Here is a 14,717-nt window from a genome sequence, read left to right as displayed (position 1 = left end):
GAAGGCTACTGATAGCCCAGCACCACCACAACAGTCTCCACCGATTAGTATTGATCATCATGTAAAGATACCCTATCCTCAGAGGCTGAGAAAGTCAAGCTTAGACAAGCAGTTCACCAAGTTTCTAGAAGTCTTCAAAAGACTTCACATTAACATTCCTTTTGCTGAAGCTCTAGAGCAGATGCCAAGTTATGTGAAGTTTATGAAGGAAATTTTGTCAAAGAAGAGGAAGATGGAAGACTATGAGACAGTGGCTCTAACTGAAGAGTGTAGCGCTATTCTACAGAAGAAACTCCCTCCAAAACTCAGAGATCCAGGGAGTTTCACTATTCCTTGTACTATTGGTAAAATTGAAGGGATAAATGCACTATGTGATTTGGGAGCCAGTATTAACTTAATGCCCTTGTCAGTGTTCAAAAGATTGCAGCTAGGTGAAGCAAAGCCAACTACTGTAACTCTTCAATTGGCAGATCGATCGCTAGCTCACCCTAGAGGAGTCATTGAGGATGTGTTAGTAAAGGTGGACAAGTTCATCTTCCCAGCTGATTTCATTGTTCTGGATATGGAAGAAGACAGTAATGTTCCTATCATTCTGGGGAGACCTTTCTTGGCAACAGGGAAAGCACTAATTGATGTTCAGAAAGGAGAGTTAAAGCTAAGGGTACAAGGAGATGAAGTTGTATTTAATGTACTCAAAGCAATGACCTATCCTACAGCTAGTGACAACTGTTTTGCAATTGATGTGGTGGACCAGTTGGTGGAGACAAAGACACATGCTGAAGACCCTCTTAATCTGACTTTGGTACAAGAAGAGGTGGTAGAACAAGATGGTAAGGAAGCTTTTGAATATGCTATGTGGCTCGATTCTTATGGACCGTTGAATAGAAAATATTATGAAGAGTTGGGAGTCATACCAACAAAGCCTACCCCATCTACTGAAAAGCCTCCTCAACTAGAGTTGAAAGTCCTACCAGAGCATCTCAGGTATGAATATTTGGGAGAGAATAAGACACTTCCTGTTATTGTGGCTTCTTCCCTATCTTCTGTAGAGACAGATAAGCTATTACGGGTTTTAAGGAAGCATTCAAAAGCCATTGGATGGACTTTAGCAGATATTAAAGGGATCAGCCCTTCAACTGTAATGCATAGAATCTTAATGGAGGAAGGAGTGAAACCAACCATTGATGCACAACGTAGATTGAATCCACCAATGAAAGAGGTTGTCAGAAAAGAAGTTTTGAAGTGGTTAGATGCCGGGGTAGCGTATCCTATTTCAGACAGTAAATGGGTGAGTCCAGTTCAAGTTGTTCCAAAGAAAGGAGGGATGACGGTGGTGAAGAATGAGAAGAATGAACTCATCCCAACTAGAACTGTCACGGGATGGAGAATTTGCATTGACTACCGAAAACTCAACAAGGCCACAAGAAAAGATCACTTTCCACTCCCATTCATTGATCAGATGTTAGACAAGTTGGCAGGACAAGAGTACTATTGTTTCCTTGATGGGTACTCGTGGGTATCACCAAATAGCTATAGCACCGGAGGATCAAGAGAAAACAACATTCACATGTCCATATGGTACTTTTGCTTTTCGACGAATGCCATTTGGGCTATGTAATGCTCCAGCAACATTTCAGAGGTGTATGATGGCTATATTTTCAGATTTAATAGAAAAGTGCATCGAGGTGTTCATGGATGATTTTTCAGTGTTTGGCTCATCGTTTGACCAATGTCTGAGTAACTTGGAGTTGGTTTTAGCAAGATGTGAAGACTCTAATTTGGTGCTGAACTGGGAAAAGTGCCATTTTATGGTTACAGAAGGAATAGTGCTGGGACATAAAATCTCAAAAGAAGGTATTGAGGTTGACAGAGCCAAAGTATCTACAATTGAGAACTTGCCTCCTCCAATTTCAGTGAAGGGAGTCCGAAGTTTTTTGGGTCATGCCGGGTTTTATAGAAGATTTATCAAAGATTTCTCCAAAGTGGCCAAACCGCTATCCAATCTTCTTGCTAGTGGAGTTCCTTTTGAATTTGGGAAAGATTGTCTTGAAGCATTCCAAATTCTCAAGGAGAAGTTAATCTCAGCACCGATTGTGACTACACCAAACTGGGAACTACCTTTTGAAATCATGTGCGATGCAAGTGATTATGCCATTGGAGCAGTCTTGGGACAACGGGTTGACAAGGTATTCAGAACCATTTATTATGCAAGCAAAACCTTGAATGATGCCCAACTAAACTACGCTACTACAGAAAAAGAGATGCTGGCCATAGTATTTGCTTGTGACAAATTTCGACCCTACTTAATTGGTAATAAAGTGATAGTGTATACAGATCATTCAGCAATCAAATACTTGATGACTAAGAAGGATGCCAAACCACGACTGATTCGATGGGTTCTTCTTTTGCAAGAATTTGATCTAGATATAAAAGACAAGAAGGGTACTGAGAACTTGGTGGCAGATCACTTGTCAAGACTAGAGCTGGAAGAAAGTCAGAATACAAAAGAGGTACAAATAAATGAACAATTTCCCGATGAACAACTCTTTAGTGTGAGGGAAAGTCTGATGGTACCATGGTATGCTGATTATGTTAACTTCTTGGCTGCCAATATCACTCCTCCTGAGCTATCTCGTCAACAACTAAAGAAGTTCTTTTCTGAGGTGAAACATTACTATTGGGAAGAGCCAATCCTCTACAAGCACTGTGCAGATCAGATAATAAGAAGGTGTGTGCCTGAAGAGGAGATGTATTCTATTCTTAATCACTGTCATGCTTTACCATGTGGGGGACACTTCAGTGGAACTAGAACAGCTGCCAAGGTGTTGCAAAGTGGATTCTTTTGGCCAACGCTTTTCAAGGATGCTAGTACTTTTGTAAAGGCATGTGATCGTTGTCAGCGTACAGGAAACATCTCAAGGAGAAACGAAATGCCTTTGACAGGAATCTTGGAAGTTGAATTGTTTGATGTATGGGGGATAGATTTTATGGGTCCTTTTCCTTCATCGTTTAGCAATTTATACATCCTATTAGCTGTGGATTATGTGTCAAAATGGGTGGAAGCTGCAGCCACACCAGCTAATGATGGTAAAACAGTCCTTCGGTTCCTTCAAAAGAACATATTCACTCGGTTTGGAACTCCCCGAGCAATCATAAGCGATGAAGGGAGTCACTTTTGCAACAAACAATTCGAAGCACTCCTTTCGAGATATGGTGTTCGTCATAGAACAGCTCTACCTTATCATCCGCAAAGTAATGGCCAAGCTGAGATTTCTAACCGAGAAATAAAGATGATTCTGGAGAAAACGGTGCAGAGGTCAAGGAAAGATTGGTCAAGAAAGTTGGATGACGCATTGTGGGCTTATAGAACAGCGTTCAAGACGCCAATCGGGATGTCACCATATCGGTTGGTGTTTGGAAAGGCTTGTCATCTACCGGTAGAGTTAGAACACAAAGCTTATTGGGCAATGAGAACTCTAAACATGGACTTAAAAGCTGCTGGGCAGAAAAGACTACTACAGTTGGATGAGTTGGAAGAATTTCGAAATGAAGCATATGAGAACGCCAAGATTTACAAGGAAAGAACTAAGAGATGGCATGACAGAAATCTAGTCAGAAAAGAGTTTCAACCTGGTCAACAAGTTCTACTCTTTAACTCAAGGCTAAAGTTGTTTCCTGGTAAATTAAAATCAAGGTGGTCAGGGCCATTTACGGTGATCAAAGTGTTTCCCTACGAAGCAGTGGAACTAAAAGGTGAAAGTCCTAATACTTTCAAAGTAAATGGACAACGATTAAAGCTCTACTTGGGGGGTCAATTTGATCAAACCAAGTCCGCCATGATTCTGGCGCCACTTTGAAGATCTCGATCAACGTCTAGCTGAGCGACGATAAAGTTAGCGCTAATTGGGAGGCAACCCAAGTTTTCTTTTGATTTAGTTGAACTCTTTTTTTAAGTTTACTGTTATTTTTCTTGATGTTCATTCTGTTTCGTTACTGAAAAAAAAAAAAAAAAAAAAAAAATAAAATATTTTTTTTTGGTTTTTGGGTCAGTGGCCGCGGCCATGAAATGTCTGGCCGCGGCCAGAATTGTATTACAGAAAGGCCAGTAATTTCGAGATTTCTCGCCGCGGCGAGGGTATATACCGCCGCGGCGAGATAACATCTACAGAACGACCCTTAAATCCACGGATTCTCGCCGCGGCGAGGGTATAGGTCGCCGCGGCGAGATTGCCAGATTTCCCTTTTTAAATCCCAAAAACCCTAACATTTCAAAATCACACCTCATTCAAACACTTTCTTCTCCCAGCCGAAAACCACCTCTTTTCACCCTAATTTCTTCATCTAATCCCATTCAAACCAATTTTCCTCAAAATTACCCATAAACTTTCATCCCAAATCATTATAATCCCTTATTTCTCTCATCTAACACTCTTTTCCTCTAAAAATCCATTCCAAAATCCCTAAACCTCACCCAAATTTCAGAAAAATCACTATTCATCATCTTCTTCCCTAAAGCTTCAAGGTTCTCATCAATGGAGGTTGACTAAAGAGTGATTTTCATTGAGGTATTGATTCTAAGACTTCCATTCCAATTTTTATTGAAAAATTTCTGAATTTATTGGATAGTTTTGAATTATTTGGTGGATATTTGGGATTTTTGCTATATACATTGTTGAAATTGATTGTGTGAATAGAATTGGGTTAAATTGAAAGGGATTTTAATCCCGGGAAGTCAATTTTTAAGGGGAAGTGCTGTCAAAATTTTGAAAAATCTTGAAAGTTAGAAAAAAATTTGGGAGTTATGGGTCCAAAGAGGTCAAGGGTCAATGAAGAGGGAGCTTCATCATCCAACCCATCTAGGGGACGCCCTAACCTTGATAGAGTTAGGTTTGCCAACGTGGAGGCTCAAGAGAGGTTTTTAAAATTGAAAGATAGGGCGTTCATTGAAGATAGAGGGATAGACATAGTCAACCTAAGCCAAACTGCCAATATTCCCCCTGCTTTTGCATCTATTAGGGATCAAATCCTAGAGAGGCAGTGGACTAAGTTCGTCGATGTCACTGAGCGTGGTAATCAAACTCTAGCTTTGGAGTTTTTAGCCAACTGGCCTGAAAGAGAAGAGGGAAAAGTTAGAGTTAGGGGGGTTAGAGTGCCTGCTACCGTAGACGCTATTCATGCCCTTTATGATCTCCGAACTTTCACTTATGAAGAACAACAATTGAAACAACAATTCTATAATAGAAGTACGAATTATGTGGATATGGCTGAGACTCTAGGGTATCCTGGCCTTAGGTTCCATGAGCTTAGTGGAGTACCATACCAATTATACCGATGTGAACTCAATCCAGTGGCCAAGGCTTGGCTATACTTTGTTAGTGCAAGGCTGCTCCCCAACAAGCATTTTTCTGATGCTCAAATGGACAGACTTAAATGGGTTTATGGTATTATGAAAGGGTATAATCTGAATGTGGGGGATATTGTTCGAACAACCTTTGATATTATGGTTGAGGGATCTTCCGGTGGAGGACTGGGGTTGGCTGGAATAATCACTGACCTCTGTGAGAAACATGGAGTACCACAGTACTCATATGATACAAAGGTACCGCCCCAGCGCCCTATTACTTTGGCGACTGTTCTGCGCTTCAAACCTCCTCATCCTCATGGTCAACCGCCAGTTCAAGGAGGTCCTCCGACAAGAGAAGAAGAAGAACGTGAGGACATCGAACCACCACGTCTTGTCGGGCCTCTTGACCCTGCCATGCAGTACACTCACAATCAGCTGAATTATCTGATTCAGCAGAACATTCATATGCAGAATTACATGGCCCAGAGGAGTATCTTCGATGAGCAGCAGGTGGCTCAATTGAACACCCTTGTCACGAGGATGAACATCGGTGTGGAGGATCCAAACTATTTTCCCATGCCACCCCGTTTCAACCCGTATGACCAGCCACCGCCGCCAAACCCCTTTTAAGGGGCTCAGGTAAGTTTCTCTCCTCCTGGTTTATTTTCACACATTGGGGACAATGTGCATTTTAGTTTGGGGGGGGGAAACTTAATCTATTTTTTTCGCGTTTATTTGTTTTAGTTTAGTTTGTTTTAGTTTTTTTTAGTCTTGCGTGATAGCTAAATTGAAAAATGGATTGAATTGTTGTTATTCACTTGTGCAATGGATTGAAACATAACTGTGTGCTTGACTTGCAACTGTTTGAATTAAATTGGATGTGTGCTAGGAAGTGATTCATGTAGGTTTAAAACATTTGCTATTCTCACATATCACTTGTGTTCTATTTGGATTGTGGAATGATTGATTGAACATGGAATAGAATTTGTTTGACATACTCTCTTGAAGCGAAATCCTTGATGATTTTTGTTTGGAAAATGATTTAGGCAAATTTTCTTTGGATCGATTGAGCCTTTCAAGCCTACCTAAAAAAATTTTTCCTTAGTATACCCAAAGTTGAGCCTTAGCCTGTTTTAAAATTTTTCACCACTTCACGGAGCTGAATTCGTTATTCTAAACTCTTTTTCACCCTGAACATATTTTGTTATGCCATAAGCCTTGAAGCAAGTTTGGGGGGGGAATAAGTGCTGTAAGTGAAAAAAAAAATATATAAAGTGTAGGAATGAGAGATTGAAAAAAAATAATAAGAATATTGTGTGTTGTGCCTATAAAAGAAAAAAATGTGTCTTCTTGAAAAAAAGTTAAGAAAATTATGAGGTGCACACACAAGAAAAAAAATTGCAATCTCTTATTTCTGTTTTTGGGATATATGGAAAGAAAGCAAAATAAATGTCTAGGCTTGCTTGGTTAATAGTGCTTATGGTATAGTATAGCCTAAATGACTTCTCATCTACCCATGTACCTAGGCCATGTGATTTTAACCGAAAAAGACCTATTGATTCCAGGTAGAAATTTGTCAACATTAGTGGAGAGAGGTATGTCATTCAAACTTATTGATCATGTGTTAGTGGGATGTTGGAAAGTTAGAACAGTTGTGATATTGATGGGAATTGCGATGCTTTATGTTTGTATGAATTACTTACTTGTAAACTGCACATTCAACTTAGTTCTTAGAGTTGGCAAGTTGAAATTCTGGTTATTGAGGGATTGAAGTTGTGCAGGTGGTGGTAACAATTTAATTGTTGGAAAGTTCAGCTATCATTTTTAGTTTTTTTTAGTTTAGTCTTAGTTTACTCGGGGACGAGTAAAGAGTCAGTTTGGGGGAGTTTGTTAGGCTATTTTTAGCCTATGTTTTGGATCCAATTTATGTGCATTCTTAGCTGTGTTGGGACGGAATTACGCTTGTTTTCTATGTTTTCAGGTTCTTTGGAGTAAAAGAGGTCTCGGGTGCAGAAATTCACTGAAAGACGTGCTGAGCCGAGGAAAAACTTCATTTTTTGAGTTTTTGCATATCTGGCCGCGGCGATGAAGAGTCTCGCCGCGGCGAGATACGAGAAACAGAAACTGCCTAATTTTGGCACATTCTCGCCGCGGCGAGAGGAAGTGTGGCCGCGGCGAGATCCCGTACGGACCGGGGGTAATTTCGTCCATCGAACCCTAAATTTCAAGTATAAATAGAAAACTGCGATTGGAAGTCAGAGAGAGCGATTTGGAACCCTAAAACACAGCTGAGAGCGGCAGGAAGAGCGTAGAGATTCAAGTGAAGATCCAGAATTCACCCTTAAACAGTTCTTTTCTTTATTCCTCTTTAATTTATTAATGTTGAATATTGCTATAGGAATGGTTATGGATTTGTTTCTGAACTAAATTTCCCATTTAGGGAGGATGATGATTGTTGTTTAATGTTTTCCTAGTTAATGTTTAATTACCATTCCTCAATTCTTGTGTGTGTGAAATTATCTTAATTTGTGTTTAATTTCATGTTTAAGATTGATCACCTTGTGCATGCTCTATGATCTCAATTCAAAATCTGAAAAGTGAGAATTGAGAATGCTAAAATTAAGATAATCGATGTTCTATGTGAAACGAAAGTATTTACATGACTTATGTGACGAATAGATTATTGCTTAATGCTGATTTCATGTTAGTTTAATTAAGGAATTAATTAGATAACATGTGATTTAGAATCTAGAAGATCTGAAAGGAGCTAGGTTATTTTATAATCTGTCATTCACCCCAAGAATAGGATAGTAATTAATCATTAACAATTTGGGTAAACAACAACAGGATTCTCCTCCCTATTGTCTCATCTTGCTCAACTCTAAATTGTGTTATTAAGTTTTCTGAATTTCTTTCAAATTTTACTGTTTTTAAACCATAATTACTTTTGATTTACCGAATAGAATCATAAGTATAATTTAGTGGTACTTAATCCAATTCCCTGTGGGATCGACCTCACCTGTGTGAGATTTTACTACTTGATTGCGTATACTTGCGTAGCGTTTAAAAATATAGCAACATCAATCTATATGAAAACTTCATATATTCCTATGATAAGTTAAATCACAAAGATAGTATTAAGTATAGCAATTAATAAAATCATACAAACAACCTAGGTACTTTCGTCCTAAATCAATTTTGCATCCATATCAATCAAATCATATTCAAATCTCACATTCCAGAATTTTAATTCGAATTCATAGATTACAATTAAAGTTAATCAGTCAATAATTGCAAAATTAAAACAAATTGTATAGAATTGAATAAAGAGAAGAAGAAGAAATTGAACAATCACATTAATTTATAAAATAAACTCAAGTGGTTCACATAATAATTCTTAAAAGAAATCAGCTACTAAAAATCATTCTAAAACAATAGAAATTCAACTAAAGACATAAAAGATAGAGATAGAGGAGAAATAACACTATTTAGAATCCTCCACCAGTGCCTTCTGCTCCTTACTCTTCTTCTACACTCAGAATTCCTCTCAATTTTAAAATGATGTCAAAGCTTTGACTCAACCCACTTTAAATAGAGCCAAATATTGAAGATTCTCATTTTATACGAAGGTCGCGACCTTACAAACGAATTTCCACACTCTTCACTGATTTTAGTAGTTTCCCATTTCAATTTTTCTTCCAGTGAACAAGGGTAAGGCCACGACCTTACAGGTTAGGTTTCCTTTTTCTTTGATTTTTCACCTTAAACTTTAAAAGTTCCCATCTTTGACTCTTGAACACAAAATTAAGAGCTAAAAAATGCAATCTTTGACTCATTTTAAGCAATAGAAAATCCATCCAAGTTAAAAGAAGTTTCTTTTTTTCATTTTTGCTTAAAAAGACTTGCAGAACACTAAAATTACTAAAATTAAAGATCTCCAAATATTTCTCCTAAAAAATAAATAAAAACTAAAACCAAACACAAATTTACACAATAAAATAATAAAAATATTAAAACACACCTTAAATTAGACTATAAAAATACATAAAAATAAACCTAACATATTTATTGTAGACAACCTAGAAGAGGGGCTCACCAATATTGAAAATCTCAAAAGCTTCACTCATGAGGAACTACAACACGCTACAAAAAATTTTAGCTCCAAAAACAAATTTGGTATTGAAGTTTTGGGTGACGTGTACAGGAAAAGATTAGAGATAGAATTTTGGTTGCAGTGTAATGTGGATATTATCTCACATGGAATAAATAGTAAAGTATTTAGCTATATATAAAAATATAGACTACTCCACTTATCATTAATTAATTTTAAGATATAAACTCATAATTTTCAATCAGAACCATACCATAATTCTCAACATGATGAAGCAACTCTTTCCTTGATGCTTTTCTCGACAAATAACTTGTTAGGACTTTAGAAAATGCTTTAATGAATAACTCACCAAACATCATTGTTTCACTGTATAAAATTATAACATAATGTTGCATTTTACTGTTTTGGGTCATTTAAATTGTTTGTTTTAGATTGTATAAGTAATTTTTTTCTTTTTAGAACTATTTCTACATTACATAGTTTGTACTCAATTTTAAGATACATGATTCATTTACATGTTAAGTGATGTATTAATAAATAGTAAGTTTTTAATACCAACCATTACATGGCAAAACAAATATCTCTTGCTAAAATAAAAATACTATAAACATACTTGCATTGTATCAACATTAATTTAATATTAGTTAAATGTATATTTTCTAATTTAATGAGGACAACTCCTTATCATAGACATTATGGTAGGTTTGATAACATTTATTATGATATTTAAAAATCAAAATACACATTAAAAAATTAAAAAATAAAATACTATACGTGTATTGCACGTAACATTAATTTAGTATTACTTAAATATATATTTTTAATTTAATGAAGGAAACAAGGCCAATCCTGAGATTGGGTGGCCTTAAGGAAATAAAAATTATTAGACTTTTTATTTAAAATATATAGTATATTTAAAAATTACTAACATATTATATATATTTAAGAAGAAAATATTTTTGTTGGGCCCCTAAATTCGGCCTTGAAGGAAAACTCGCCATCTTAGACACTATATAAGTTTATCAATCAATGTCCACAATACATAAATTTTAAATCGCAACACAAAAATGTCAAATAATGAGAGCGAATTATAATTTATATCTATTGCCAAATAATTTAACAGCAAGTTAAATTAATAATGAATATCATAATAAAATTCATGTATTGGTAACATAATTTATAACCAATGGTGTACAGTGTGAATAATTTAATGAACACTTTAGCTAATAAACTTTTGTTAGTTGTGAGCTTCAGTCAACAGATACTCATTTAAAACACATATCAAAGGATTTTTTGTTGACTAATCAAAATCTTAAACTTTTTAATTAAAGATTTTGGTTGGTAACAACATCAAATCAAATAATATATAAAGTAAAATTATTACTTTATACCTACTAACATTGTCACTTTTGAAGACCACATGGTCAATAGAACCTCATTCCACATGATTATTACTTATTAGAACCACATGGTTAATAGAGTATTTGGTATTGTATATTATATGGTGTTAATTCAAAAAAAATATATTTTAAATTAGATTCAAATATTGGCTCCTAATTTAATATTTACTTAATTTAATTGTGCAATGTATTAAAATTGATGACTAGTTAAGATTTTTGTTCTGAATTTTTATATGTATCAAATCATGCTCCTAAATTTTTTAAGTTGTTAAATTTTTTTCATGAACTATTAAGAATGTTGAATTTATGGATTTTGTCTAATTTTATTCAATTTCACTAAAGTGGCGATTGTCCATGTACTAAAGTGTGCCCCTTAAATTTTAATATCTACCGAATTGTATCTCCTGAATATAAACATGTACCAAATCGTGCTTTCTGAATCTTCGTCCATATTACTTAGACTTCTGTTAGTAAAATTAGATAAAAGTTTTTAAATCAAATAATCTCAGTAGTTCGAGAAAAATTTTAAACAACCTAAAAAATTCAAAAAACATAATTGGTATATATCAAAATTTGGGAGACAAAATCTTAATTAGCCAAAATTCAATATAAACATACAATTGTCACTACAAAATTAAATCTTGTATTAAAATGAGAGAATTATTAATAAAGAATCCAACAATATTGTAAAGATCATATGGTTATAATATGAAAATAACTAACCACAACCATAACAATATTTTTAAATATAGAAATGCTATTAATTTATAGGGAGAGTGTAACTTCAACCATAACCATGTTGGAAATGGGGGACTACCATACTACAATATATTGCAAATATTTGCATATATAAGTATATTTTAATACATGTTACCAAGCAAAGAACCTCCACCACTTTGAGCAAAAACAATGATATGAGTTGATCCATGGAAAGTTATTTTAAATTGAAATATACAACACTTGAATTGAAGTGTACCAATTCATACTTTTTTTTTTATGAAAGTGTACCAATTCATACTTAAATTTACAAGTAATATACAAATTTTGTTAATGTCTTAAATTTATATATAAACTTATTTTTGAATTTATTAAAAAAATTGAAAATCATTGATATTTGATACTATAAGACTACAAGTATTTGTCAAAATACAATAATTAAAATCTAAGCCGGAAAAAACTAATAGAGTCTGTATTGATAAATTAAAAGAAAATTATAGTTTACTAACACAATAATCCATTGTTAAACATAATTCATTTCACAAAAAAATCGCTCTAATAATGTGACAAAAATTGATCTAAATTTATCTCATATTAAATTTACATCACAATAAATAAAGAACATTTATATTTATTTTTATATCATTTTGAATGTTTGATTATTAAATTTAGTTATTCTATTAAATTATAAAACTTAAACATTAAATTTTAAATACTACAAATTGATACAAATATATCCCAAAATCTTTTGTTTTAATCAAATATAGCACAAATATTTTTGCATAAAAAAATAATAGATTTATACTATCTACAAAGTTACAAACTCAAAACTTTCCTTATACCCAAAATATCCCTTATATAAGATAATGCATACAAGTTTCTCTATTATTCTTTATTATATTCTTCTCAAATATATCATCATGGTTGACCGTTGACCGTCAATATAGCAACTCTCACAACTTGAGCAATACCCCTACTTTCCTCTTATACCCATATTCCTATATTTTATTATTATTATTTATTTTATTGAGAAATATAAATAATTATTTATTAAATTTATAAATACTACCAAAAAAAAATAATTTGGGATATATAAGGGTTATTCTACAATACACCACCTTAAAAGAGATATACCGATACACCCTTGACTTGTTTTGGCATCCAAAAAAATATTTTAGTCTAATTTTTTTTCATATTCATGTACGTTATAACTATTTAAGATAACCTACAAAATTTTAAGAAATTCCGAATAATTTACAATATAGAAAACAATGTTCAAATAACTTATTTTACACGCGTATAAAATAAAATAATCACGCGTGCAATACACTGTTTGAACGTAGTTTTTGGCAGATTAAACTTTTCCAAATTTCTTAAAATTTTGCAAGTTGTCTTAAATAACTATAACATACATGACCATGAGAAAAATTTTGACTAAAAAATTATTTCGGGTGCTAAAACAGATAGGAGTGCATCAATATATCTATTTTAAAGAGGTGCATTTTAGAATTTTCCTAAATAATTAAATTTAATTTTTTACTATAAAAAGAACTAACTCAATAATGCTATGACAGTTCCTGGTCCAAATTATTAAACTTTTTTATTTAAAATATTAAATTTAGTATTTATGAGAATTAAACTTATTTAAGCGATTTTTTTTTTTTTTTGAGCTATAAATGATATAATTCAAATTTTCTTATAGCAATTATATTAAAAATTTAGAAAGAAAAAAATAAAATTACTGAAGAGATTCAAACTTATGAAATTTATTAATTTCTAATGTAATTATTATATTTACGAGTCTGGAAGAGATTTAACAAGAAAAAAAAAACACAGAAAAGAAAATGATTTTCTCGAGAAAATCTATTCAGACAAAATACGAACAGAGTCAAATTTTGGATTTAGTTGATACAATTTATAGATTAACGACAAACAGAGACTTAATTAAAAGGAATCTTAAACGAGAACCACTAATTAAGATCAATGTGCTTACCTGCAAATCAAGATCTACGGAGATCTACTGAATCGCCGATCCTTTAGCCATGGAATTATTAGTCATCATCTTCTTAAACTCATCGAAATTAACATTACCATCACCATCAGAATCAACGGATCCGATCATCCGATTACAATCATCGACGGTACAATTCATCCCTAGGCGACTGAGAACTTGGTGAAGTTCAGAGGCTGAGATGAGTCCGTTATGATCTTGATCGTAGAGATCGAATGCATCTTTAAGCTCCGAAGCTCCACCGTCCTCTGAGCTCTGGCGACAGAAGGCGGCGAACTCTTCTAGCGAAATGAAACCGTCGTGGTCTGAATCGAGATCTTCCATGACTTGAGTTAGGTCTTTGGAGGCAACGGTGGTGCCTAGGGCTTTGAGAACGTCGCCGAGTTCGGAAACGGAGATCTTGCCGTCACCGTTTGTGTCGAATTGGCTGAAGACTTTTTGGAGCTCGTCGGGGTTTTGGAGGTAGACGGATGATGATGATTTTGATTGAATGGGTTCGTTGGTGGTGGTGGCCGCCATGGATGAAGCTTGAAATTTAGTTATGAGGTTTCTTTTTTGGGTTTTGGGAATTTGGGTTTGAGAATCTGAGGCTGAGTTTGTTGTATTTATAGGTCTCAGAAAATATGGGGAGTCACTCAACTCACTTTTTTTCTCTTGACCCCACAATTTTTTTTTATTTTTTATTTTAAGAAAAAAATTAAGATAATATATTTATAGGGAGACGATTTTATCCGTGATGTACTTTCATGGAATGTATTTCGTGGTACATTAGATGAGTCTCAAGGTACATTAAATGAGTGTCAAAGTACGTTTCTACTTTTTAACCCTAATTACTCTTAAATCAATCTTAGCCGTCAGATCAAATAACTCCCTCATCTGACGGTTGTCGTACATCACGGATTACAATCCGTGAAAGTACAATAACGGGACAAAATCATATCCCTATATTTATAAGTAGTATTGTAAATATGGATCAAGTTTGTTATACGAGTCTCGAACGCACGAGTACGAATAAGTACAAAATAATATAGATTAGGGCACAATACGACATGATGCTACAAATTGACACGAGAAGCATGAAAAACACGATACATAAACACAAATAGATTAGTTTGAAAAATACGAAACAACAAG

At 34.3% G+C, this 14,717-nt stretch overlaps 1 protein-coding gene across 1 annotated transcript; it reads right to left on the bottom strand.

Moving 5' to 3' along the window:
* Positions 1 to 13,420: 13,420 nt before the first annotated feature.
* Positions 13,421 to 14,203, bottom strand: LOC133036334 (probable calcium-binding protein CML27). Its single transcript, XM_061112958.1, has one exon. The coding sequence runs from the start codon at positions 14,100 to 14,102 to the stop codon at positions 13,590 to 13,592; it is 513 nt and encodes a 170-aa protein (XP_060968941.1). The 5' UTR covers positions 14,103 to 14,203; the 3' UTR covers positions 13,421 to 13,589.
* Between the last annotated feature and the right edge of the window lie 514 nt (positions 14,204 to 14,717).

The sequence above is a fragment of the Cannabis sativa genome, chromosome 3 (assembly GCF_029168945.1).
Source record: "Cannabis sativa cultivar Pink pepper isolate KNU-18-1 chromosome 3, ASM2916894v1, whole genome shotgun sequence".
Lineage (NCBI taxonomy): Eukaryota > Viridiplantae > Streptophyta > Magnoliopsida > Rosales > Cannabaceae > Cannabis > Cannabis sativa.
Note: the sequence above shows the minus strand (reverse complement) of the source record. Positions and strands in the feature narration are given on the sequence as shown.

Bases quoted from the DNA above. Each gene is read 5' to 3' on its own strand.
- LOC133036334 (XM_061112958.1), bottom strand. From the start codon at position 14,102: ATGGCGGCCACCACCACCAACGAACCCATTCAATCAAAATCATCATCA.